This window comes from Odontesthes bonariensis, chromosome 24 (genome assembly GCF_027942865.1).
Source record: "Odontesthes bonariensis isolate fOdoBon6 chromosome 24, fOdoBon6.hap1, whole genome shotgun sequence".
Taxonomy (NCBI): Eukaryota; Metazoa; Chordata; class Actinopteri; order Atheriniformes; family Atherinopsidae; genus Odontesthes; species Odontesthes bonariensis.
This window is the reverse complement of record NC_134529.1, coordinates 21,812,070-21,839,414: the sequence shown is the minus strand read 5'-3', so window position 1 is coordinate 21,839,414 and position 27,345 is coordinate 21,812,070. Positions and strand designations below refer to the sequence as shown.

The 27,345-nt window shown below is 41.6% G+C and overlaps 1 protein-coding gene across 1 annotated transcript; it reads left to right on the top strand.

Annotated features, from left to right (window-relative positions):
- The first annotated feature begins 1,500 nt into the window (after window positions 1-1,500).
- LOC142375029 (protein FAM177A1-like) lies at window positions 1,501-4,340 on the top strand. The gene is made up of 5 exons (XM_075458945.1): window positions 1,501-1,644; window positions 1,921-2,157; window positions 2,291-2,357; window positions 2,898-2,995; window positions 3,082-4,340. Exons 1-5 carry the CDS (start codon window positions 1,576-1,578, stop codon window positions 3,292-3,294), a joined length of 684 nt encoding a protein of 227 aa, XP_075315060.1. The 5' UTR covers window positions 1,501-1,575; the 3' UTR covers window positions 3,295-4,340.
- The last annotated feature ends 23,005 nt before the right edge of the window (window positions 4,341-27,345 follow it).

Here is a 27,345-nt window from a genome sequence, read left to right as displayed (position 1 = left end):
GTGTGTGTGTGTGTGTAGCAGTAGTTTGTATATTGCTAAAACTTTCTCCTCCTACAGATTTGTTTAAGGCTCTTACTGAGGACTAAGATTACGCATAAATTTGTTTCTGTTCTTGATGGCTTTGCCCAATTTTGCCAATTTCTGTCTCATTTGACTTATTTTTGGAGTCATTTTACATATATTTGTTGTTGCTTTGTAATTTTCAGTTTAATTCGTGTCTGTGGCCAGTTTCTCTGTCTACCTGTCTTATGTCTCATTTCGGTCATGTCTCCATCTTTTTTGTGGTAATTTGCATTTCGTTTTGGTCACTTGAACTCCCTGTGCAACTATTTGAATGCATTTTTGGTAGCTTTGGCTCTTTACAGTTTTCATTAAAAATCTTTTGCTCCCACTGTTTTGTATCCCCATTGATCTGCATGTCGTTTATTCATCTATTTCATCTATCTATCTCTTCATGGAGACACCCTTGTCCTCTAGGCTTGTCCATGACTGAACTGAACCTAAAGCTGCTATCACAATGAGAATAATGAGAATAACGAGGGAAAAGAAGAGGTCGAAGCACCATATACATTTAAAGTCGTACAGGAAGATCAAATCAAATCAGATTTATTTATATTGCACATTTCATGTACAAACAGTTCAAAGTGCTTTACATAAAATAAAAGCATTGCAGCAGGGAGTGCAAGAAGCATTAAAAATACATAAAAGAATAAAAAAAATAAAATCATTTAAATTAATTTAAAAACAAGCAACAGTCTAGATAAGTTAAAAGATATTTCATGCATAGACACATGAGAAAAGAAATGTCTTTAACCTGGATTTAAAAATGTCTACATTTGGTGAAAGTTTAATCTCCACTGGCAGTTAGTTCCACTTGTTTGCAGCATAACAGCTAAATGCTGCTTCTCCATGTTTAGTCTGAACTCAGGACTGGACCAGCTGACCTGAGTCCTTTGATCTAAGAGCTCTGCTGGGTTTATATTCTCTGAACATATCACAGATGTATTTTGGGCCTAAACCGTTCTGGGATTTGTAAACCATCAGCAGGCTTTTAAAATCTATTCTGTGACTGACTGGAAGTCAATGTAAAGATTTTAAAACTGCTGTGATGTGTTCAGATCTCAGATGATGGCATTGTGATTATATGGAATAAAAATTGAAATAATAGCAGCATATCATCCATCCCTTTAGATAAATAGCATTTATAAGCCCTTAAAGGTTACAAAAAACAGGTGTATTAATTCAGAATAGGAATATTCTCAAGACTCATCAAACAGCTTTTCATCCAGTATGTATGCGCAGGTTTTATTTTTAAACAGTAGCACAGACTGTACATTTTACAGTCGACGCGTAGGAGCAGAATTCTTTATGGAACCACAGTGTAAAGTGTAAAATGTATAACATCTGCCCAGGCAAATGACAACGCATATTATTAGCTCAGCGGTGCCCCTGTCATAGCTGTTCTCCGGTGTAACGCTACGGTCGAGGCGGCGAATGGCACTTCCGGGTCTGACAGTTCGGAGGAGAGAGACGTTGCCGTGCGCGCAGCATCCAGATACAAAGAAGACGGCAACAATGGCCGACATATCACTGTATCTCACAAACGTTAATGTATCCTTAGGACGGAGCATGGATGTGGGGCAGGTCGGTGAACAGCTTCCTCTTTTCTAATGAAAACAATGTCTCGCTGGATGTATTGTGACGGTTTTATGACGCCACTTAGCGCCTGTGGCTTGTTTTCCCCTGACAGCTTGTCATGTCGGGCTGCTTGGTCGAGACATAACACAGCAGATGGGAGGATTTTTTATTTTTTTTTTAATCGTTTTCACCAAGGTTGTTGAAACGTTCGCAAACCTGCTCGGCGAAATAGCCTAACCGTGTCTCTGTCTGTGTGTGTTTGTGATGTCCCCTTCCCCACAGAGTCAGAGCCCAAACCCGGCGAAGGACTTTGAGAGTGTGGAGCTGGGGGAGCTGGACAAGAGGGAGGACCCCCTGCAGCAGCAGCAGCAGCAGCAGCAGAGGGAGAAGGTCCCCCGACGCATCATCCATTTCTCCAGCGGGGAGACCATGGAGGAGTACAGCACCGACGAGGAGGAGGGAGAGGACCAGGAGCCGGAGAGGAAAGACCTGCTGTCCTCCCCGGTGGATGCGATGAGGGTGAGGACCGGTGGAGGGAAGGGGCGGAGGGGGATTCAGAAGTGTGTCTGTGTGTAGGTGTGGGCCTTAATTACAGAAACCTTTTCATTGCACCTGTGTAAAAAGTGACTGTTACACATTCATTGTGTTGTAGTCAAAGATGACCTGGGGGCCTTATTTCTGGTTCCACATGTGGAGAGCAGCTACATCCACCATCTCAGGTTCGTACTGCACAATGACACCGTCTACAACTCGGCTTTCTTTCAGAACACGTCCGGAATGAAACTCTCACGGGCGGACTGCGTTCACGTGAACGTCTGCCGGCGTGCTAAAGCCACATGCATCATGACAGTGAGGCAGAAAAGCTGCCAGTGAACGCTTGTTTACCGCATGTGAGGAATATTCAGCCTCTTGTCTCTGTCCTGGTTTGAGCATTCGGGTTTGGATGCTAAGGACATGAGATTGAATTTGAAGGCATGTTAAAGGTGTGTTTGATTCCACAACACCCATCTTTCCCACAGTTATATTGACCGGTTGGTATTTATTATTTCGGCTGACATCCATGAAGCAGTCTTGACTAAATTAGCCAGTCCTATGACAGATTTGTTAATATCGTGTCTTTGCTTTAGCTTTCGCTTCCTGTCTGGCCTCCTTCCAGCTGAAGCATTACTTCGAACTTCAGAACAGCCGTGTTTATCTTGTTGCATTTGGTGGAAGATGTTCAAAGAAAAGTAGCGTTTTCTTCTCTTTTTTTTCTTCAGCATGTGACTATCTTGGGGAGAGAATGGCCTCCCTCTTCGGTATCACATCAGCCAAATATCAATACGCCATAGACGAATACTACAGGATAAAGAAAGAGGTAGGATGAATTTCTGAGAAGATTTCGTTGTCATTTTATGTACATTACTCAGCCTGTGTAATTTCCCCCTTGTATTCTCATTTCAGAGGGAGGAAGAGAAGGAGGAAAACCGTCTGTCAGAAGTAGCGGAACGATCCTTTGACCAGCTACAATCTCAGGAAGAGGAAGACGAGCCCATCACCGCGACAGACCGGCAGGAGGTGGCGGCCGCTCGCCCTGATGTGGCCTATCAGGTGGAGAATGAAAATCGGGCAACTCCGAACACCATCACAGTCCCCGTTATTGTCACGGCAACCTAACCTTCCCTAGAGCAGGACGTTTAATGTCTGTTTGTTAAAGGAACTCTGTCTTGTTTCACCAAGCTGTTTGGTTTGTGTTTAACACAGCTTTCAATGGGCAGCTCTGCTGGATTCTGGCCGAGTGGCAAGGACGGCCGGGGTGCAACTTTGTAGAAACTGATAACCAGACTGCTCGATAACGTGGCAGATTGCTATTTCTTAGAATCCAAATTAACAGGTTCCTTACGGACAACGTAAGGAAATGTATTTGCCAATTGATCGTCTGCGGTTGTCCTCGGAGTGAGAGCAGTTTTCCCATTTTAAGGATCGTTTACATTATCCAGCTGTGCTCTGCTTTATCAGTTGCTACATCCACCTTCAAACTTTGTAATGCAGCGAGGGATAAGTGTTGCTCCCCTGTGCCTCTGATGGACCGGACACTGTGCCTAAATCACCTGTGCAGCCGAGTCGGTGCCGGATGTGGACGCAAAACATCCACCGGCACGTGATCCAAGGTCGTCGTAGACGTCATGTTTTAAACATTTAAGACTTTGAACCGCTGTTCTGTCCAGATCTGGTAACACTGATGCAAAACTCGATACACCTGACTGCACCAAAGAGCTGGCCATTTAACACACCCCCCCCCCCCCCCCCCCCCCCTCACACGTTGGTTTGTGTGTTTCTGTATTAATGAATATTTGGCTTGTGTTGCACTTAATGTCTGCGAACGCACTGATAAGATTTGGCCACGGTTGTCAAACCATCCGTCAGCCACAAGACAGACTGACATGTAGTTAAAAAAAAAAAAACAATGAAAACGGGTTTACATGTTCCATGTTGCTCTTTTTTATCTGCCTTATCTACTGTGGGTATGGAAGTAATGGATGTGGCGTTTAAGCCTTCGACGGTGGCAGGAAGCATCGTGACACCGAGTCTGTATAGACTTTAACATTTTGAACTGTTTTTCAGTACAACTTTTTATATTTATGTATTTATTTTACTGAGCTGGCTCTTAATTTCAACACTTTCTATTGTTTAACTAACATTACAATAAACTGTTTATTAAGTTTTGTCTGATTTCTTTTTTTTTTTGTCATTTCAAGATAACAATTATCGAGTTAAACGGCTGCGATGGAATCGTGTGCTTTGTTTTTCTATCTGTGTTTTCAGCCGTGCTGGCATTTTTTTTTTTTTTTTTGCTTCTTTGAAAGACTCGGGAGTGCTGCTGCAGTGTGAGTGATGTGAGGGGTTGGCTTTGTCAGCGGTAACAAAGAGCCCGTGTCATTCTGTGAGCAGACTGCTCTGAGGTCAGGGACCCTGCTCACTCGCTGCACAATGCTTTTATTCTCACGCCAGCGAGGCTTTTCTGTGTTCCAGAACGACCTCCTCAGCAGCCATGACCTCACTGAAAAGCCTGACATGCACAAAAGCGAAGCCTTAACTCGACTCAGAAACAAATCACACACAAACTGATAAGGTAGTAGGTTTTTAAAGCAGAATTCTTGATGGCCGTCGGCAAGGCCATCAGTTCCGATCATGGTGCGCGTCTGTATACAAGGACCGCATAGTCATTTTTGTCAAGAGTTATAAAATGTCAGCAATGCAATAGTGTCTCAGTGAGGTTCAATACAAATCTAAGCCCCTGTAAACCTTTCAAAAAAATAAAACAGAGCAGGAAGAATGACAGTTTTAATCAAAAACACTTGAGCCAGGAAAGGGGTTTGAATAAATGCTAACTCATGTTATTAGTTTGATAACTAGTGTTATCAGTTGGTACTTTACAAAAGTTAGAGGTGAGGATTCAATACAGTCTCAGCACTCTCTTATGCACACATGGACATGAAAATAATTACACTTAGTAATAAAATCCAGGCAGTATTACATGCAACTGAAATACAAGACGTAGTTTACCCGTTAAGATGTGAAAAAGTAGTGGTCGTGGAGTTTTCCATCAAGGAAACCTGAACTCATCATCAGCTTGACCAAGTGCTTTTGAAATCTTTATTTCATTTTAAATATATGCTTTCGCTTGCTCTTTTGGTTGGGTGTAGCCATTAAAATGTACTTGGTCGGGCTTACGTGCCTTAAAATAAACCCTTTCAAAGCGTCTGACACAAGTCAGAAAAAAAGCTTAAAAATAGCCTTCAGCAAAAGTCGGATTCATGTCGCAGACATGACTCAAATCTAAAAATGAAAAAAAAAAATGCTTTATTTCGAAAGAATTACGAAATGCTTAGGATTGCAGAAAAGATGCACAATTAGTTTCCATCTGCACAGACGAAATGACTCTTGATACTATTTCACACTTTACCCTGAAGTCATGCTAAGACAACTGTCAACTGTCAAGATAGCTTTGTCTTGCAAAATATCTAGCTCTTACCAAACATTCAGTAAGACACTAAATTGACATTTTCAAACTTTTATGGCTTTATAAAGAACAAAAAAAGGAATTAAAAAAGTTTTAAAGCTAACTGTTGAGATTTAGAGGTAACTTTATTGCTCTTTCCAAATTAACAACCATTTTATTCTAAGCTAAGCTAGGCTAAGCTAAACAGCCTACTCTAAATAATCAGCATAGGAATATGGAAGTGGTGTCGATTTTTTTCCTACGTAATTATTAACAAGAAAGTGTGTTGTTCCTCAAAATGTCTTGAAACCCAGTAATGAAGTACTTTGTGTTTGATAAAAATATTATTAAGTTCAACCTGCATGGTTTCTTAAGTTTAAGCCACCAATAAAAGGTTAATTAGCAGCTGTTATGGTGGGCTAAGTTCATTCTGTCAAATTACAGTTTCTAAGGTCAAGAATCAACTTAAACGCATTACAGTAAACGTTGCAGGAAGCCGAACGTTGTATGAATCATGGAGATTCATGATGGAGTAACATTTTAAGCTTATCTGTCAGAAAATTCCATTTTCAGAGGGGTTTCACTTATGTTTTCTAAAAAATGAGATCTTGAAACCAGAGTAAAAAAAAATAGAAAGAAAGAAAAAGCTGGCTTAATGGGAGACTAAATGACTGGCTGGAAAATATTTAGAAGCAAACATTACGGGAAAACTGCAAAAGAAAAAAAAAAATTCTCTTTCAGTAAGCTGTGATCTGGGGTGGGGGGGGTTGCTGGTCATTTACAAAAGCTTGGACAATACTAATTTGGACATTATTTGGACATGTCTCTCAAAGCTACAAATTTTACAAGCAATGCAGTAAACCTCAGCTTGTTGGAGAACGATGCTCCCATATATCACACAGCATCATTGCAGTGGTGCCACGACGAGACAGCTCATCTCTAATTGTCCGAAAGTGGAGTCAATCCATGCCACACAAGGCCGCCTCACACAGCATCCACACTGACATACAGTACCACCCACTGACAGCATGCTCTGCTCTCTATAGACTTGTGGCACAGTGTCAAAGAAACGATTGTGCTGGTATAGCTTACATAATTAACATAGATAAGGGGCAGATGTTTAAATATTGATTCCAATCTGCAATATTACTTATTAACTATTTTGCCAGGACTATCAGTGGAGATGTTATCCTCAGTGTAAAACAATTCCAATGTTTGTTGCTCTTCCTCAAGGAGCATTTTGAGGCAAGTGACAACAAAAAGACGCGGGCCAGTACAGCATCGATTATCTCCCTTCCTTTCGTTTTAATAAGGACGGGCCTCTAATGTTTTGTTGCCTCACCAGACAGTAGCCAGAACATACTGCTGACAATCGTGTCACTTTTACCACTGCGATGTAAATGTAATCACTCGCAAGATTGTGTTTTCCTCTGAAACTTTGCTGCTCCCAAAGTAACTGACACCTGGAGTGTGTGCAGATACTGCCTGTCTGCAGGGGGCCCAGCGCTGACAACCAGATCACTCACTGAATCCAAGCTGTCGTCAGTTATGTTGACTTCAGCTCAACAAACACCAAAATATCCAGCATCCTCGAACAAATGCCTGCAAGTGAAAAAAATGTCCTCAAAAACAAAAAAAAAGCATTGGAAGTTCAGCTCATGCATAAATTAGAGGCTCCAATTTACTTATTTTATAACAGTCCCCATACAGGTGAGCAGCAGCTCTATGTATTTATAGTTGTTTGTATAATAAATATACCAAAGCAAAAAAAGTCCATTTGACTTGGTAACGTTGAAATAACAGTAGGAGACAAAACTCAGGCTGTCCACTAGAGGGTGCTGTTGCCTGTAACAGGAAAGACTGACAGGGTCAGAACGCTTCCAGGTTCAAACAATGTGTGGAATATGTGAACCATAACACATTTAAACTCAATTCTTTTATGATTTCAATATGTTTTTTCTAAGAAAATAACAGTCGGTGTGATTGTAAAGCAAAGGAAAAACATAATCATAACAGAACTAAAAAAAAAAAAATCCAAGTGGATTGATTTACTTTTGAAATGGTTTGACGATAAGTAACGAGTCTGAGTGTGAGCGTCCTGCCGTGATGCATCACAGAGGAAACGGACTGACCATTAAAGCAGCTTCCATCTGGGAAGCATGAGACACACAGCAGTCATCGGACAATCAGTGATTAGGAGGGAAAATCCAGAGTTGGAAATTCACAATGCCATTCCTTGTGACTTTATGTTTGCTGGCGCAGCCATGAATGTGGGCATGTGCGCGAGGAAGCTGACATGCAACTGTGTCAGCATCCCCTCACCCCATCCCAACCCCCACCCCTACAAAGACACACACACACACTCACAAGTATCCACGTGTTGCACAGAAGTTGTCTGCTGCCTCAAACATACCTGACATTTTTGTGGGCTTTGAACAGTGGGGGGCTGGGGCAGAGAGTGTTTAGTGATCTGGGGGGACCACTTCAGCTGACGTTTTCCCTTCTGATTTACTCAGAACCGGTGCAGAGGTCTAACCACAAGCCCCTAAAAATGTAATACACTCCACCAGACTACCTACTGATACATCTTACCTGTGATTGCAGAAGGCACAGATGCAGTTTATTCACCTCAGAGTTATTTTTGTTTTCACACAACACTTTCATATGCACAGTTTGTGCTTTACACGGAATCCACCCTGCAGGATCATGTATTACCCACAGTAAAGAACACCCTCTTTCAAAGGTAAGGTTTTGCACATCAGGATGCGATGAAGAATCCCCTCGTCCTAAATTGGGCCTTCAATTAGATAAATTCAACCTGAGAAGAACGACAATACGTGGCATACTCAACATAAATTAAGTCAAAATGCAGAAGCAGTGGTGGGAAAACTAAATATGCCCTGTGATTCAGTAGCCCGCACATCCATTTTTAGCAGCAATAACCTCAAGTAATCATTTTCTGTATGATGTCATCAATGTTTCACATCATTGTGTTCCTCGTGTACAGCTCTCTTTGGGTCCCCTTGCAACGCCTTGATTCTTTCCTTTTTCTTCTGTTCTATAGCAAATTTGCTGCTGTGCTTGGGACCGTTGTCCTGTTGCACGACTCAGTTTCAGCCTCACGTTAGCTGACGGCCTCATGTTCGAACCCCGGGATACTTTAAAGTAAGAAGAAGAGTTCACGCACGAGTCAATGACTGTAAGGTGTCCAGGTCCTGCGGCTGAAAAAAAAAAAAAGCCCAAATCATCAGCCCCTCCATTGTTCCAGAAGCGTTGCGGTTTGCTCAGAGTCAACTTTTTAAAGCTAAGTTGTGCTGCCGTGGTCTTTTTTAAAGAGAAGTCTTTCTCCTGGTAAGCCTTCCAAACAAGCCAAACATTGTTCAGTCTTTCTCTAATTGTGTTGTCGTGAACTTTAACATTTAACATGCTATTTGAGGCTTGTAGAGATCTAGCTGTACGTTGTTTTTTTTTCTGGGTTTTTTTGTACTCTGAGAACGGCACAGTCTGACATTGTAGGAAACTTGCTGATATGACCGCTCCGGGGTTGATGTATAACTGTGTGTTTCACTTGTGAATAATCTTTTTTGGACTCAATGACTGCAGGGGGTCCAGTACCTGGGGCTGCAAAGCAAGCCCAAATCATCAGCCCTCCACCACCGTGGTTTGAGGTGTTTGTGGAGATATGCTGTGTTTGGTTTTCACAAAATGTGGCGCTGTGCATTACGACCAAACATCTCCACTTTAGTTTCGTCTGTCAGGTATAACTCGGATATAAGTCGGGTATAACTCGGGTTTAAGTCGGGTATAACTCGGGTTTGTCAGGTATAACTCGGGCATAGGTCGGGTATTACTCGGGTATAACTCGGGTTTGTTAGGTATAACTCGGGTTTAAGTCTCGTATAACTCGGGTTTGTCAGGTATAACTCGGGCATAGGTCGGGTATTACTCGGGTATAACTCGGGTTTGTCAGGTATAAGTCGGGTTTAAGTTGGGTATAACTAGGGTTTGTCAGGTATAACTCGGGCATAGGTCGGGTATTACTCGGGTATAACTCGGGTTCGTCAGGTATAAGTCGGGTATAACTAGGGTTTGTCAGGTATAACTCGGGCATAGGTCGGGTATTACTCGGGTATAACTAGGGTTTGTCAGGTATAACTCGGGTATAGGTCGGGTATAACTCGGGTTTAATTCAGTTCGATTCAGTTCAATTCAAAATACTTTATTAATCCCCGAGGGGGAAATTACAAGCAGTTCCAGTACACCCATCCAGACAGAGAACATAAAAACAAAACAAGGGAGACGAGTGACCGAGGCCATGCAGCTCAGTGAAGAGCGCTGCCAAATAGAAGAAAAGGTACCACATTAGGAGAGAGGAGGAGGAAAAAAATCATATTTCACTGTATCCCTTACCAGGATACAGTGAAATATGATTTGAGATTGCAAAAAAAACACAGCACAAAAAAAGTCAGGTATGACTCGGGTATAACTCAGGTATAACTCGAGTATAAGGGGACTCCTGGTGGAGCAGCTGTCTTAAATGTTTTCCACTTGACAAAAACTTCAAATTGTTTGTAAATGACCTCAAAACCCGTCTCAGATGGATGAGCGGCAACAATCGCCTCTCTAAGATTATTGCTGATGTCTTTCCTCCTTGGCATCGTGTTAACACACACCTGAACACTTCAGACCAGCAAGCTGCCAAACTTTTGCTTTCGTAGAGGTGTTCACACTTGCTGATGATCAGTTAATAAGTGCATTTGATTAGCAGCGCCCAGCTGCTACTGTAAATGGAAAATTTATACAGACATTTTCTAGTCTGGTTGACCACTCGAGGCACTTGCACACTGTAAGCTGCATTAACCCATTCAAACACACACACATACACTCATACAGCACATCTTAGTGCATACATTGTTAAAGGCTACGCAGTGCTTTTTTTCTCTTTATCACACACATTCACACACAAGTCAATGATCACATGAAGGTCAACATGGGCTCCAACTTCTTGTCCAAAGACACTTTAACTAAATGAATAATGACGCCGTGTAATATGTCATATGTTGTTGTTCATCTGTGGTTGTATTTTGCACATTTTAATCAAATCAAATCAAATCAAATTAAATTTATTTGTATAGCACATTTCATGTACAAAACAACTCAAAGTGCTTTACATAAAATAAAAGCATTGCAGCAGGGAGTGGAAGAAGCATTAAAAATACATAAAATAATACAAAGAGAAACAAATAAAATAATTTAAATGAATTTAAAAACAAGCAACAGTCCAGATAAATTAAAAGATATCGTGCCGATTTCATGCATAGACACATGAGAAAAAAAAATGTCTACATTTGGTGAAAGTTTAATCTCCACTGGCAGTTTGTTCCACTTGTTTGCAGCATAACAGCTAAATGCTGCTTTGCCATGTTTAGCCTGGACTCTGGCTCCTTGGATCTAAGAGCTCTGCAAGGTTTATATTCTTTGAACATGTCACAGATGTATTTTGGGCCTAAACCGTTCTGGGATTTGTAAACCATCAGCAGGCTTTTAAAATATATTCTGTGACTGACTGAATAGTTTTAAGAACTGTTAAGGATCCAGAGGATTTTTGTTTCATGTAAAAAGCTTAGAAATGAGTGAAGTTTCATTCTGATCTTTTGGTTTTCACACGGCTGTACCTGGTGCCACGGTACGCCTCAAATCTTTAAAAGAGGACAGATGGTCTGAGGTGGGAGACGAGTCGTGTATAAATGGAAACATAACTGTGGAGGTAAAGCAACAGAAAGACAGTGAGACATACAGAAAGACAGAAGGGTGGGGGGGGATGATGAGAACAGCAGCAGCCCCTTTGATGTGGGCCTCAGTGGGGCCCTGTGTGTCTAAGACGAGGCAGGCCTGCTGAGAGAAGGGGATTTCCAGCACTGCTTGGGATCCAGTCTCAACCCCTTAGCCTTTGCTTCCTTCTTGGGCTTAAAAACACAGAGAGCCTATCTACAACGATAAAGCCTGTACAGCAAGTGTTGTCACTCTGGCGTTGTCAGTTTTATGTAAAGACACGGAAATATGTTAAAATGCAGCATCAAATTCATTTCGATTTCAGTTTGCATGCTACACGATGCCACTGGTGATCATCCTCTGTCTGAGTACGCTCGTGCATCTCCACAGCTTCATCTGCTACACCGAAAACAATTTTTCATCCACGCTTTAAAGGTTAACACGCACAGGTAGCAATATTCACATGCACGAAAAAACTTTCTTTATGCACGTTGAGGATCTCTGCTACACTGCAGCGAGAGCTCGGGTTTACACACTTGTTTCAGTTCACACTCCATTTTCTCTCCGTCTGCCTTTGCACACACAGTGCCCTTTATACATGAACACACCCAGACACAGACACATGCACTTGACTGTCGAGTACTGCGCACGCATGCATGCACATGTTCTCACACGCTTTGTTGTGGAAAGTCCCTGGCACTTGCTGCCTCCTATCTACAGGTGGCTGTCGCTTTAACAGCAGACGTGACCTCTGAACCTGCAATCATGCTGACACTGAACCGCGAGCAACCTTTACAGACCTGCTGCTGGTTTGAAAACAAAAAGCAAAAGTCCAGATTAAATGCAAGCGAAACGAAGGGGTTCGGAGCTTCGCATTAACAGCAGCCACCAGCTAAATGTGGAGCACGACCCCTTCAGATCTTATCGGCAAAGGTTTTTCTAAAACGCTTAACTCCAAAAACACTACCTAGGATTAAATATCTGCACAGTGGCTAAGATACAATCGCTCTCTTTTGATGCAACTTTAACGTTAGAGAATTCGAAGATAGAACTGTGTAACTCTGTACATCTTCAGATACGTCAAATTGTGTCAAATGCACAGCTGGAGGATACTTTTACCGCTGAACAAATGATTGAAAATAAGAAAATCAGCTGTCTTTGATGCATGAACAACGAGGCTGTGTGTGTGATTGTTCTGTGAAGTAACAGAAAATGTCCCTTTGTGACCTTTCTTCACAAGCTGACACGACCTGAGGCCTTATTGAAATGTCTGTGACATGATTTGATCAAAATAACACAGGGAGCAACTATAGCAGCTCAATCTTCTTCATTAATTTACTCTCTGTTCAAATGGATCATTTTAGGGCGTGCTCCATTTGACTCCACCTCTCTCTTCCACTCTTTTTAGATCTGTACTAGGTAACACTTTGAACACGTTATTATGGCACGAGAGGGTATACAGTAAATAGCCGGAGTTCTCGGATCACACACTCCACTCGACTGAATCTCTCAAACACTTACATTTCCATGGTCTGCAGTTTGAATTTGGACAGCACGTAGGGTACAGATCCCTCTTCTATAATTCTTCCATCACATATTGGCTCCATAAACTCTGAACTTCCCAGATGTTCCATTTCTGTGTTTTATTTTACACTTTTAGCAGCTACTATTAAGAATTTTTGCTTATATAGCCAATATCTCCCCTGAGTTTTTTTTTTTTTTTCTTTACCAGTGTTGCACAGATGGTGCATTCGGTGACAAATGGGGAGCAGAATTTGGTAAAATATTTTCCAGAATGTCAATTTGAAATAAGATTTCCTTGTCAGGATATAAATCATTGAGCAAAGTATTGGTAGAGCATTATTAGCACATTTACTACTTTTCAAATACATGGGGCTCAAAACAAAATGCCACGGTTGTGTTTTTGACTCGATAGTGACCTCAGACACCCACCACCACACCACTGTGAGGTCCCAATTCAATTCAGTTTATTTATGCAGCACCAGTACACGACATATGCCATCACAAGGCACTTTAAACAGAGAATAAATAAGTCTAAGAGTAGTTTAATCCAATTGTAATCCAATTAAAAGAACGCAAGAGAAGTTAGTGAACCTTAAAAATGACGTGCTTCGGACTCGTTTTTCGAGATTATTGACTTTTTTGTTGCGCATTCACGAACGTGAAACTGCCCCAGAGTGCCCGGGGACTGACAAACCAGAGTTCATGACGTTGGTTTCCTTTCCTGCACCTCACCATTTTGTTTTGTGGGGTTTTTATGGTGTCTTTGCGGCCTCCTTTATCATTTAGATCTAAGATCTTTATCACAAGAGCATCCTGGCCAAGACAGCAGCAACATAATGATTAAAACACACTACACACATGCAAATGCCAGTTTTTCAGGATTCTGTCTCGAGCACATTTGTCTGTTTGGAAATGATTTAGTGAGCTCAGCTTTTTTGGTTTTTAGTAACTTTGAATTTCCACTGAACTCTGAAAGTTGTACTTTACTAACATCAAGTCAACATGGTGTTATAAGTTCTCAGTTCTTTCACTTTGAATGTCCCACTTTCGACTAAGACTTTTTAAAATAAATGTATATATTTGTTTTGAGGAACACCTTTAACAATCCTGTCTCTCACAACATATTTTCCTGATTGTTTATTTCCCAGTTCTGGTTCTGCGTCATTCCTCATACAGATGAGCTGCATTCGAATTACCTAACTCTAACTTCGTGGACCTGATGCCGCTTCATCTTCAATTCTATATGAGTGTAAAGTCTGCCTCAAGAAGCAGGAGAAGAAAAAAATAATCAAAATTTCCTTTCTTTTCTGCCTTCCAACACGTCATCAATAATAAACCAGACTGGCTGCTTTCTCTCGAAATAAGAGGCTGGCACATAATTGGTATATTACTCTCATGGAGCGATTACGCAAATGAACCATCACAAACGTACGCAAACTGACCACAAAGTGATGCAAAACTGCCAAAAAAGGGAAGCTAAACAACTACAAAGATAACGCAACTGCAAAGAGATGCACCGTGACCACATAAAGTGACAATAGATGATTACCAAGAGATGCGAAAAACTTGCAAACAATGCAAGCAAGAAATAAAATACAAGATGTCCACATAGAGCACTTCAGATTTTATTTCTTAAATTTTTTTAAATCTTTTGCCACATCGACGGAGGGTTCTTTTAGATATCTGGGTCCAGATTAATGTGGCCTATTTTCTGAAAGAACTAAAGTTTTAAATCTTTTTCTGAGCATATCTAATTAGCCATAATCTACTTTATTTAGAAACTTAAAAGAAGTGTTAACACGGGGACATAGTTTATGGTGCATACACTAAATTCTTGTCAAGTAAGTCTGATTATTTTGGTCTTCTGACATTTGTACGAAGAATTCTGGTGGTCAGTGGGTGGTCTGCTCCACTGGGTGGAGGCCCGAATGACTTTTACGTGACGGTTGGTCAGAGTGAAACGGTAGTGAAACATCCTCTGCAGAACAACCCGCCTGCATGGGCGGAGTGTGGCGCTGCAAAGGACACTGAGGCCAAAATGTATGTTTTAGGTACTTTCCTCAGTAAAGAGCAACTCCTCTCCCCTGTGTCTGCCACTGTTCTCGCGTCTGATACACAAGCAGCGTGAACAGGGGGGGGGTTTGAAACAAGAAAAGCAAAGAGAACGTGAACCTATCCTCTGTGTCAATGGCACGCAGTTCAGCTCGTGGGTGTTGGTGACAAAAATAACAGCACAGACATGAAAGTGCAACCACAATTGTGAAAAAGGTGGAATAGTGTGAAAATGTCTCATGAACACGTGTTTTATTCCCAGTACCACATTGCAAACGTTTTCAATGTAAGGTTTTTTTCACATTTGATCAAAAATCATGCCTCATTTTGAATTGAATTGGTCATCTTCTTTTAACAACAGCCCGTGAATGTCTGAGAACTGCAGTCCTGCTGGTGGACCTGTGGGAGAGAAATGTCGTCCCATTCTAGCTGCTCCGCAGTTCTGTTTTTTTTTTTTTCACCAAATGTTTTCAATTGGTTAAAGATCTGGGACTGCAGGCATGTGCTGATTACAAGCTGGATGGTCTTCTTTTTTTACTCACGGCATCCGTGATTTCCACAAAGGATTTCAAACTTTGTCCGCCGATTTGTCCGAACAGTTTTCCGCTGCGCCTCGGTCCATTTTAAATGAGCTTTGGCCCAGAAAAGTGCTCATATGCGGCCTAGTGTTTTGCACGATAGAGCTTTAGCCTGCGTTTGCGTTCACAGTTAAGAATAAAATAAAAAATAAAATAATTGGCTAAAAGACACTTTTATTTCGAGCCAATAGGAAGTGAAGGGTATGTGATGAGTGACTCCTTAGTAGTAGTGGTAGTAATGTCTGAATGCCAAAACATTAAATGCTCTAGGTTTAAGTTTGTTTCAAAAAGCAAGAGAGATCCAACAAATTCCTCCTACAGAGGTTGCAGGGGGGAGGCAGGAAGTCAGGGGACTTTGAATTATGAATTAAGTTTCCAGACTCGTTTTGGAGGGAATTTCCTCGTCATTTCCTTCGCGGGTTTTTTTTCTGCACTTTTTACACACGTTGTTTGGTCAGGTTTATCAGCTAAACCCACATGGTTAATGATATGGCTCAAAATGCAACGCCTCCCGGGATTAATCTGGATTTTGGGATCACAAACTGTTTTGGGTGCGTTGACACAGCACGACGAAAAGCCGACTCCACCGGGCCCTCCTGCATAGACTTGACTTGGACTTGATTGATTTTGACACCTGACAGCAGGATGTGACGGGCGAAATGTTTGTTTTTACCCCTCTTTGTTTTCACTTGCTGTTTTGTTAGATTTGGGGCGACAGAACCAATTGTCTAAGGATGAGAAAACACTGTTTATGTGCCTAAAAATGAAGAAAATGATGTGTGCAGATTTTTGTAAATAAAAAACTGACATCGAAAGGACAACAGAAAGCCCCAAAGTGCATCTAAACATATGTCATTGTCCGTCAGAACATCTTGTCCTGAGTCTTGACATGCTAATACAAGACAATCTCCCGACTTCCTGGAGGTGAGGAAACTCCCTGCTTTTGTTGTGCCGTGGCTCAACCCCCGCAGCAGCCGAACAATAGATATTTTTAGCCCTTTTGTTAAACTTAACCCTCTTTTCAACACTGTAAAAATAAAACGTGTTTTCCATTTTGAGGCCGGCGCGGGCCCGGTCTCTGCTTTGATCTGGCGCTCGTGGTCGACACTTTTGCATTTTTCCTTTTGTCACAGTGATGACATGTGTGGCGAGGTGCATTCAAAGAGCAGCGATAACAAACCCAACCTCATAGCCAAACTTGTTATGTCTGCGCCTCACATGCAGGACTGTGTGTTTACAGAAAAGAGTTGGCTCTTTTTTTTTTTATCTTCGCTTTAAAACGTCCTCAACACAAAGGATCCCACGCCTGGAGCTGCTACCAGCCCAGTCTGTTTGTCTGTCTGTGGGGAAAAAGTTCATGACACACGGAGGGAAACATGAGAGGAAGGACAGGGGGGAAGCAGTCAGGCCACTCATTGTCCCAAAATGAGGATCCAGCGGGACAAAATATGTGGAGACGTGCAGCGAGTGAGGAATTCCCCCACTAAGTTGAAAATGATTGCAGATGTGCGCCTGGCTGACTGCTACTGCACACATCTGGTCCGCAAAGCTTCCCCCGTGCGCCTCCTCTTCCATCCTCTGAGCCCTCCGTGTCTCGTTTCTAGAACGCTGCCCCACGCTCTGCCCTGGAAAAGCGATTAGGTGGAAACACATGGCCCGCCGTAAACTGCCACTCGCCAGGCAGCCAGTTCAGCAGCTGCGGTGGATCCACGGCAGAGCGCGGATGATGGGAGGCCTGCTAAGACCATTATCTGGGAGGCTGGGAGGAGAGATCTGGCGTGGGGGAAAGTTCGGGGGATTTCAGAAGGGAGAGATGCAGCCTCATATTAACCGAGCTACTGGAGGTCAGCAGTAGTCCACAACTTCTCCATAAACTTGCCCTTTTTACATCGAGCTTGAACAGGCGACCGGGGATTTTCGTTTCTTGAAATCACTTCTTCAAATGAGGCAGCTTTCCTTTATGAGCCAGCAGTTTTACTTTTGAAATAACCCTTTTAACAAGTAAAGAGGTAGTATAATGTAGCCGTGCATGTCTCCGTTGCTTGCCGTTACCTTGGAACTAATCAGGGAGACAGTTTCTGGAATGGCACCCATGCACAAACAAACAACAGGCCTTTCTTTGGCCCTTCTTACCTGGCACACACGGTTGTTTACTCCCTCAAAACAAACGCGTGCACCTGAGTCAGGCATACTCGCATTTGCTCACACGCAGGCAACAGCCACTCAGCATTGGCTTGAGACACACTCTGCGCATGTGCAAACACACACACACACACACACACACACACACACACACACACATGCACTCTGGTGGGAAATTCCCAGCAAAAATTCCACACGAGCAGTCCCCTGTAAGTACATTCCTGCGTTCTTCATAACATCTCACAGCTGAAATGAGATTCGGATTTACAGTTGTGGGGCCGTTTGGAGCATCAAGCGTCCCCTCAAGCTAGCAATAACTCTTCCTACGCTGTAAATATTACATGTGAGCTTATATTCCTGCTAGATTTTCTGGATGCGGTTCCCTTAGGGAATGCAGAGGAGCATGAAAGAACAGGCAAGGCGGAGGATGAGACCAAAGTGTTTTAGAGGGAAGGAATGCTTTAGGCGCTTAGATGTTTTCAAGAAATTTCACGGAATTTTCTTAGTTCATTGAACTGCATTAATTAGAATCCATGTTTGCCGACAGAAAACATCCAATGTACGTCATATCAACTGTATGCTTTTACCATCCCAAATTCCCCCAGACTTCCCTGAAGTGACTTCACAGCTGAATGCGGCTGTTTATTCATAACCGTGTTTGATTATCTAACATGCCACGTTTGGATCGATGAGACTACGTTTTCCATTTGCGGGTAGTGTGGACACGCAATTAATGAATGCCCAAGTGTGTGAAAGTGGGGATTTTTTCAAGGCATACAGTCGTGTGCAGAAAATGAGTCATGTTTTTTGGCCACTTTGGATCTTTCTCCCTTGAAACGACGTGTCCATCAAGCTGAGGTCTCGCTTTGCCATTTCTCGATATTTGGCATCACGACCGAATAATTGTTCTTGTTTGTTTTCGGCCTACAGGTTTGACCTTTCTCCTTCACCGAGGCGCGTCTTATCTTCCCGCGCCCCGTTGCTTTGGCCGCTGCTGCGTGGTACAGTTGCTGTAATGCAGCAGGGTGTTTCCTCTCTCCTAAAGCCATCAGGAGATGACTGACTTCACTCTGTTAATACTGCGGCCTCCGCAATGTACTGGTCTGAAAAATGACTCTGGGTATTTTTTTTATGCATCCAACTTCACTCTCACTTCAGTTTTCCATGTCAGAACTCCTTATTTGGATAAATGTAATACAGGGACTCATTTCTGTACGGGCCAAGGATATCCTGAAGACTCATCTCTTCTGAAAACACCTCCTCTCCGAACACCTCTAGCACCCTGACATGCCTGATTTACACTTGTTTTGCACGAATTTGTCTGCTCTCCCTTTTGCTCTCTGCACTTTATTTAGATGTATTACCTGTTGCTCACAACAGGGTTTCAGGACTTGAGGAAACATGAATATTGCTTCCACCCTATGAGCCACTTTGAATAAAAGCACGTGCTAAATGACTAAATTTGACTAAAAATTACCCCTCATTTCATTCAGAAGAGATAAGTTGAAAGGATGAGAACAAAATGTTCTGATGTGCAAGAGATGAATATAAACCTTTCTTTTTCTTTTTTTTAAGATAAGACTCCAATGTATCATCTCGACGGAATGGTGATATGAAATGGAGGAAAGGGGATGGGACAGGACCCATCGGAGTCGAGACGCCAGTGCTGGACAAACAGAGATAGGAGACGGCAGAGTCTTCTGATTCGGATGCTCGGGTATCAGGAAGAGGCGGAGATGGGGAGGATGTGGGCTGTGTGAGAGCCAGCCGGGAAGGGTAATGACGGAAGAGGTTAAAAAAACAATGACCAAAACCCTCGAAGAGAAGATATTTTGTAATTTCTTTAAGTAGTCTTCAGGAATAGTTGTCCAGGCTTTTTGAGGGACATTCAAAAGCTCTTCTATGGATGTTGGCTGCCTTTTTTTGTTTCTGTTCTCTGTCAAGATGATCGCACACTGCTTCAGAAATGTTAAAGTCCGGGCTCTGGGGCGGCCAGTCTATGACTGATAGTGTTCCACTGTGTTCATTTTAATGCTGACAAGTAAATCCAATTTCCAGATAGAATTGCAAGGTGGATTAAATCTACTTTTCTGAGCCTGCAACAGAGGAATCACCTCGACTGCCAGATGCCCGTCTCAGGTCCTGTGTGAGGCCCACTTCCTTCCACTTCCTTAAGATTTGTTAAGGATACACTGCACACCATTTTGAGATATGCCGAATATCAGCTCATAGGCTGAAACTGCCGCAATCTGACATGGACACAAAAAGTATAAATGTAACTGGTACAATGAAAAAGTTGAAATAACGATAAATGCCACTGAAATAAGGTAGAAAATCATTTTGCTAAAAATTCAAGCAGTAAAAAAAAAAAAAATGTATGAATGCAAAATACTTTATTTATCTTCTTTCATTTTCAAGTGTATTTGAAACATCCCTGTTTTGCTACAAAATGACAGAGATGTAAACACATCTATACATTTTTTTAAATGAAGTAATATCAAAGTCAAATTTATTTGTATTGCACATTTCATGTTCAAAACAATTCAAAGTCCTTTACATAAAATAAAAGCATTAGCAGAGAGTGTAAGAAGCATTAAAAACACATAAAGGAATATAAAGAGAAACAAATAAAATAATTCAAATGAATTTAAAAAAACAAGCAACAGTAATCTCCACTGGCAGTTTGTTCCTCTTGTTTGCAGCATAACAGCTAAATGCTGCTTCTCCATGTTTAGTCTGGACTCTGGACTGGACCAGCTGACCTGAGTCCTTGGATCTAAGAGCTCTGCTGGGTTTATATTCTCTGAACATATCACAGATGTATTTTGGGCCTAAACCGTTCTGGGATTTGTAAACCATCAGCAGGCTTTTAAAATCTATTCTGTGACTGACTGGAAGCCAGTGTAAAGATTTTAAAACTGGTGTGATGTGTTCAGATCTCTTAGTCCGGGTTAAAACTCTTGCAGCTAACAACTGCAGTAATCGAGTCTACTGGAGATGAATGCATGGATGAGTTTCTCCTGGTCTTTTTGGGAGAGAAAACCTTTAATTATGTTGATGTTTCTGAGATGGTAAAAAGCTGCCTTGGTGACAGCTTTGATGTGGCTGCTGAAAGTCAGATCTGAGTCTATCAACACTCCGAGGTTACGAACTTGGTCGGTGATTGTAAGGTCCCGAGTCTCGAGATATTTACCAACGCTGACCCTCTTCTCTTGGCTACCAAACAGAATGATCTCAGTTTTGTCTTCATTTAATTGTAGAAAATTCTCTCTCATCCAGGTGTTTACTTCCTCCAGACACTGACACAGTACGTCTGCTGGGCTGCAGTCGTCTGGTGACAGAGACACATAAAGTTGTGTAACGTCTGCATAACTGTGATAATTGATGTTAAAATTCTGCAATATCGGACCCAAAGGGAGCATATACAAGTTAATCGGAAGAGGTCCAAGAATTGACCCCTGGGGGACTCCACAAGTCATGGCCACTCGCTCAGATTCATAGCTGCCAATTGTAACAAAATAACTCCGGCCTTCTAAGTAGGACCTGAACCAGTTAAGGATCGCTCCAGAAAGTCCAACCCAGTTTTCCAGCCTGTGCAACAGGATTCTGTGATCTACAGTATCAAACGCAGCGCTGACGTCCAACAGAACCAGGACTGAAACATTACCAGAATCAGTATTCAACCTGATGTCGTTTAACACTTTGACCAGAGCTGTTTCAGTGCTGTGATGACGTCAGAAGCCTGATTGAAAGTTATCAAGACTTCCACTTTCATTCAGAAAGTCGTTGAGCTGGTTAAATACAACTTTCTCAATAATCTTAGATATAAAAGAGAGATTAGAGACAGGTCTGTAGTTGTTCATCATAGAGGCGTCTAGAGTTCTCTTCTTTAGGAGTGGCTTAATGGCAGCTGTCTTTAGTGACTTGGGAAAAATGCCTGATGCCAGTGAGCTGTTAACTATTCGTAGGAGATCACTTTCTACTGAGGTAAAAACAGTTTTTAAAAAGTCAGATGGTATTATGTCCAGAGAACAAGTTGTTGATTTCAGATGCCGAACTGTTTCCTCTAGGATTTTTAAATCAACAATATTAAATTGTGGCATAAAGTCAGAGTTATTTCTAGGTTTTAGACACAGATTAGTTTTCTTGTTTGTCTGTGTTGCATGAATGTTTTGTCCTATTGTTTTGATTTTTTTGCTAAAAAAGTGGTCAAATTCGTTGCATTTCTCTGTGGAGAGGAGTTCTGGGTTTGACTGTTTAGGAGGATTTGTGAGTTTTTCAACCGTAGCAAACAGAGTTCGAGAATTGTTGACATTCTTATTAATCATTTCAGATAAATGCAGCTGTCTGGCCTTGCACAGCTCATTGTTATAACTATGCAGGCTTTGTTTGTACAGCTCATAGTGAATCTGAAGCTTTGTTTTCCTCGACTTACGTTCAGCTTTCCTGCATTCTCTTTTCAGGTTTTTGACCGTAGTGGTGTTTCTCCATGAGGTTTTCTTTTTGATCAAGGTGCTCTTGATTCTTATCGGTGCAACAGCTTCCATTACATTCAAAATTTTCAAGTTGAAATGATCCAGCAGTCCTTCAACCGAGCACTTGTTTTCTCATTGATGTACCTCTTCTTAACTGAGAAGCTGGTTGTTTGAACATTCTGAGTTATCAATAAATAGAATAAAATACAAAAATGGTCAGACAAGGCCAAATCAATAACCACAACAGAAGAAATATCAACTCCTTTAGAAATGACCAGGTCCAGAATGTGACCTTGAAGGTGGGTTGGTTCTGTTACATGTTGTCACAAACCAAACATGTCCAGCACAGAAGAAAATTCTTTGGCATTACCATCTGTCATATTATCTATGTGAATGTTAAAATCCCCGGTTAAGATAAAATGGTTCAAATCAGCCGAAATAACAGACAATAATTCAGAAAATTCATCAATAAAACTTGCACAGTATCCTGGAGATCTGTAAATGATTAAGAACAGGATTTCAGGAACACCCTTTAAAATAAAGCTAAGATATTCAAAAGAAGTGAAATCACCAAATGAGATCTCTTTACACTGGAATGTATCTTTAAATATGGCAGCTTCTCCCCCATCTTTCCTCCCATTTCGGCATTTAGCCATAAAACTAAAATTTGGGGGGGCTGTTTCATTAAGAATAGTAGCACTTGTGCTCTCTGTTAACCATGTTTCTGTCAGAAAAAGAAAATCTAAATTGTGTGAAATTATGAAGTCATTAACTAACAGTGACTTATTGGACAGAGATCTAATATTAAGTAAGGCTAGCTTTGTGGAGTTTACACTGGTCTTTGTTGCAGCCGCGGCTATTCAGAGACAACACGGGAAGCCGGACAGCCTCTCCCATTCTCTGGTGAAATTGCTACATCTTCAATGTTAAATTGACGATAAAACAGTTTTTCACAAAACACAAGATATGCCCAATACTGCATTTACTTTCATCACTCCAATATGTTGTCCTGTAGCTTAATGAAGTGATTTGTTCTGAAATCACCGCCGTTCACTGAGGAAATCATGTTATGAAGCTGCCACAGACAGCCAGGCTTCCGAGCCGGGGTCTGCCCGGCTTCGAGGAGGGGGCGGGAGAGTCAAGTTTTTTTCTACAATTCTAGGTCATCATTGGCTAAATCGACAAAAACTCATCACTTCCGAGGCTGCTCGGCGTCTCTGGGGGTAGATTAGACGTGGGCGTGTCAATATGAGGGGCTGTGTCGTGATGATTGGAGTTAGTGTTTGTCCATCATGAGAGATGTTGTGGCAGCCAAATTTTTAAGCGGGGAGAAGCACGCTGGAACTTCTGTCCCAAAGCGGATACGAAAGAGACTGGTTGTCTGTGAAAGTGCTGTAATACTTTTAGTTGTTTCTTTCTAGAATTCATGCTGCCCATTCACAAATGTTACCTTTTTTAAGGTAACTTACCACCACCATCAAACTCTAAGTATTCATTATGACAGGGAAAAATGCTCCACAGATTCTGATCCAGCCACAGATCCAGCCATTTACAGGCCTTAGATTCGATCATACTTGATTTTTGCCTTGCTGTGTGAATTTTCAAAGTCTATACCTTCTTTCTGTGTAGTTGCTGGGCATACTTGTCATACTAGACACATCTATGTTATAACTAATTCTTTTTAACTTTGCTATCTTCTGCTTTGGGATGGCACGAGCCACTACAACCCTGAACGCGTAATATGGGCTTCCCCTGTTTTAAAAGTCAGCAGCCGCCACTGATGTGGAGTAAAGGGTCTGGTGAGGGGAGAGGGCTGGGGGTTGTTTGCCTTGCTGCTGTGTCCTTCAGTCTAATCTGTACAGTCATGTTTGGGTTTGCCGTCCCAACAGCATGACGTAAGTGTGCACCAAGTAATCTTCATCCAGTTCGATTTGGATGCATGCCATCAGGTCTGAAACGCTCCTTACAGTTCCAAAAGATATTAAAGTTATCAATAAACTTAATCCCATGGGCGATGCATGCATTTGACAACCATGTGTTCAGGCCAAGAAGTCTGCTGAAAAGTTCAATTCCTTTACCCACAGTAGGAATGGGGCCAGAAATGTGCTCCGTAGTGACACAGTCTCTCCAACAGCAGAGAAAAGTCTTTCTTCAGGATCTCAGAACCAGTCTTCCTTCTCAAAATATCAAAAGACCCCGTGTGGACAATGGTCCTTGTGCCATCTGGATGAGTAGACAGAATTGTTGACAAAATATCTATCACTTCCCTGACCAGATCAGAAAAAGTTATATTTTCCATCTTTGCCATTCTGGTGTCGATCGCTTCTGTAGTCCTCACCTTGGTTGTGGGATTTGGGCTTCTGCTGATAATCTGGTTAGCCCTTGGCTGAGGTCTGGGTCCATTTCTCTTGTTTTCATTAATTTCTGCATTACATTCATCATCACACACTCTATTTGGAATCAACAGATCATATCTATTATGCAATGGAACTTCAGATGGCGGACAATCGCGAATAAAGAAGTCCATATTTTGAAGGGAATAACTAGAGCAAAAAATGTAAAGGACAATGATACAGAAATACACACAGGGACATGAAACAAAGAAAAAAGTTTAGAAATGAATGAAAATAGAAATTTGAATGGCAGGTAATTGAAGATGGGTAACAAAACCAGGCCAAATGATTACAGTTGAAAATCAAAGCAGAAAAATGCATGTATTTCACATTTTGTACATTTATTATGACATTACTTGTATTTTATACTGTACTTCAGTGGCATCTATTGTCATATTTGCTCATGTATTGATCCATTCTTGTATTTGTTTTTGATTATGGCAGTTTCGGTCTATAGTACACAACTGCTTACAGAACGGACGCTAATGCTCACAACACTTCAACATCAGATGAAGATGGCAAAGCTTGTCACATGCAACATGCCCTAATACTTGCAGCAGAATGTTTGATAAAGGCATGTGGATTTAGTAATTACTTGACATTGTGGCTGTTGCTGCTCTTTTACCTAAGTATTTCTAGCTGTCATGAACATCTGTCAGGACCATTTGGGCCTGTTTGCACTGTTACTGACTGCTGCTGACAGAGCAATAAGTGGCCAAAATGACAAGCAATGCTGCTCTAACTGATACCTTTCTGATCATGAAATCTGTTAATTCATCAATCCAGTGAACAATTTGCAGCAGAAATTTCGTGCGCTCGTCTGTATTTTCTCACTTTTTACTCTAGCTTTTTTGTTCAGTGGGCTTAAAAGCCTGAGGGGAAGGAGTAATGCTGCTGTCAGCGTGTGAGTAACACACCTAAGCTGTATCCTGCTCGTCTGGTTTGCGCACTGCTATCAAATGATGGGCATTAAGAATGCACATAATGAGTTAGCGCGGCTATGAGGCATCATTTGCTGCAGAGTGTGATCCCGTGAGCGCGGTATGAGGCATGACTGAGGATGCCCACAAGCTAAAAACCTGATAGTTGAGGCCTGCCTGAATACGCCTGCTACACTTTACAGAGAGGCGCTCTGCAAAAGTTCCCATCCTCAAAAAGACCGAGATACTTTGAAAAAGGAGAAGAGGTTTTGGGTTTCCTGCTACCCTGTGGCACAGAGTGAGACATGTTTACTTCCTCCAGAGGCTGACTAAAGAGAATGTGAGGTTAGAGTTGTTTGTGTTGAGTTGAAGCCCCCTTTGGGTTTTTTCTGCAGGTCCAGTTTTATCTTTGTTCTCATTATTTCGGTGCACACAGGCCGAGCCTTCATGTAGCAATGTGCATACGAGCCTGGTTATAGGATCTAATTGAATATATCAATCCTACAGGAAAGCTTTGAGATATATTTAGGACATGAGGAAGAATGTGGGCGTACGCAGGCAGTCTAAAACAACTACTGATCTCACCCACCACTGTGTGATGCAGGCCAGGTTTCTCTGCTCGTTTGTATTTTCATGTGACCGTTCAGGCAGTTGACAGGGAGTAACATCTTAATACTTCTGTGAATATCGTTAGGGTCACATCTCTCTTGGGGGTTTTAGCTGCCTTTCTTTTTTAAAATTAGACATTTAAAGAAGGCTATGTGGGTAAAAACCACAGAAACCCACCCACCTCTCTCTCTTTCCCCTCCATCCACAACTTATTGTACAAGTTTGCATCTATCGGTGACAGGTTGGGCACATTTGGTAGCACACAGTGCGTCTTTGAAATCATCGTAACTCCTCTTGTGTTCGCTCCTGCCTGTTGTTTTTCCTTTTAGTTAATGACGATGCACCACACCGCAGTTTATCCAGCTGAAACTTTTTGTAGAAGCAATACGAGGGAAGATTTGGCCACGATAGTGTTTGTTTCTCACCTCAGCTGTGTTCAGAAACAGGTTTTGGTGTACAGTTGAAGGTAATATATACACTGTAAAGAATTTCCCTGTAAAATAACAGTAAAATACTGGCAGCAGGGACGCCAGTATTTTACTGTTATTTTACTGTGCAACTACTGTTATTTATCAAACAGTATAATACTGTTTTTTGGATTACAGCACATGACGGTAGGATAACTGTGTTTTAGTAATTTTACAGCGCATCTACCGTAATTTATTTAACAGTATAATAACGTATTATGGATTTGGACATCAATTCATTACAAATACTGTTTTATGATGTTAAATTACAGTTGTCTACTGGTATTGTTAAATGACTGATTTAACTGTTAATTTACATGTGAGGGATGAATATTCAACAGTATTTTACAATTATGTTAAAATACAGTTGGATACTGTTGTAAATCCACCGTAAATATACAGCAATTCGTTACAGTATACAATACAGAAGACAACGTAGTCTTTTTACACACCAGACACCGTTCACTGGGAGGAAGGAGACAGCTGATGCTCAAACTCGATTGGCCCGGAGCATATAAGAGGAACCTGACTTTGGCTCAAACCCAGTTGGCTCAGAACAAGAGCTGAAAGTAAATCCATTACGATTGAAATAACCAGATGAATGATAAGAAGCATGATAAACAGAGTAGGGGGAAATAAATGCATAAAACATTTATTTTGTGTTTTGTCATTTGTCTTCAAATTCCTATATATTTCTTACTTTTTTTGTTTGGTTTGTTTGGTTTCCAGCCCGGCTTCTTTGGATTTGAATATTTTGTTCTGTTTTCTCCAAAAACTAATTTTCTTACAGACA

Bases quoted from the DNA above. Each gene is read 5' to 3' on its own strand.
- LOC142375029 (XM_075458945.1), top strand. From the start codon at position 1,576: ATGGCCGACATATCACTGTATCTCACAAACGTTAATGTATCCTTAGGA. The intron at 2,158-2,290 runs GTGAGGACCGGT...ATTGTGTTGTAG, and splicing joins CCCCGGTGGATGCGATGAGG to TCAAAGATGACCTGGGGGCC. The intron at 2,358-2,897 runs GTTCGTACTGCA...TTTTTTCTTCAG, and splicing joins AGCTACATCCACCATCTCAG to CATGTGACTATCTTGGGGAG.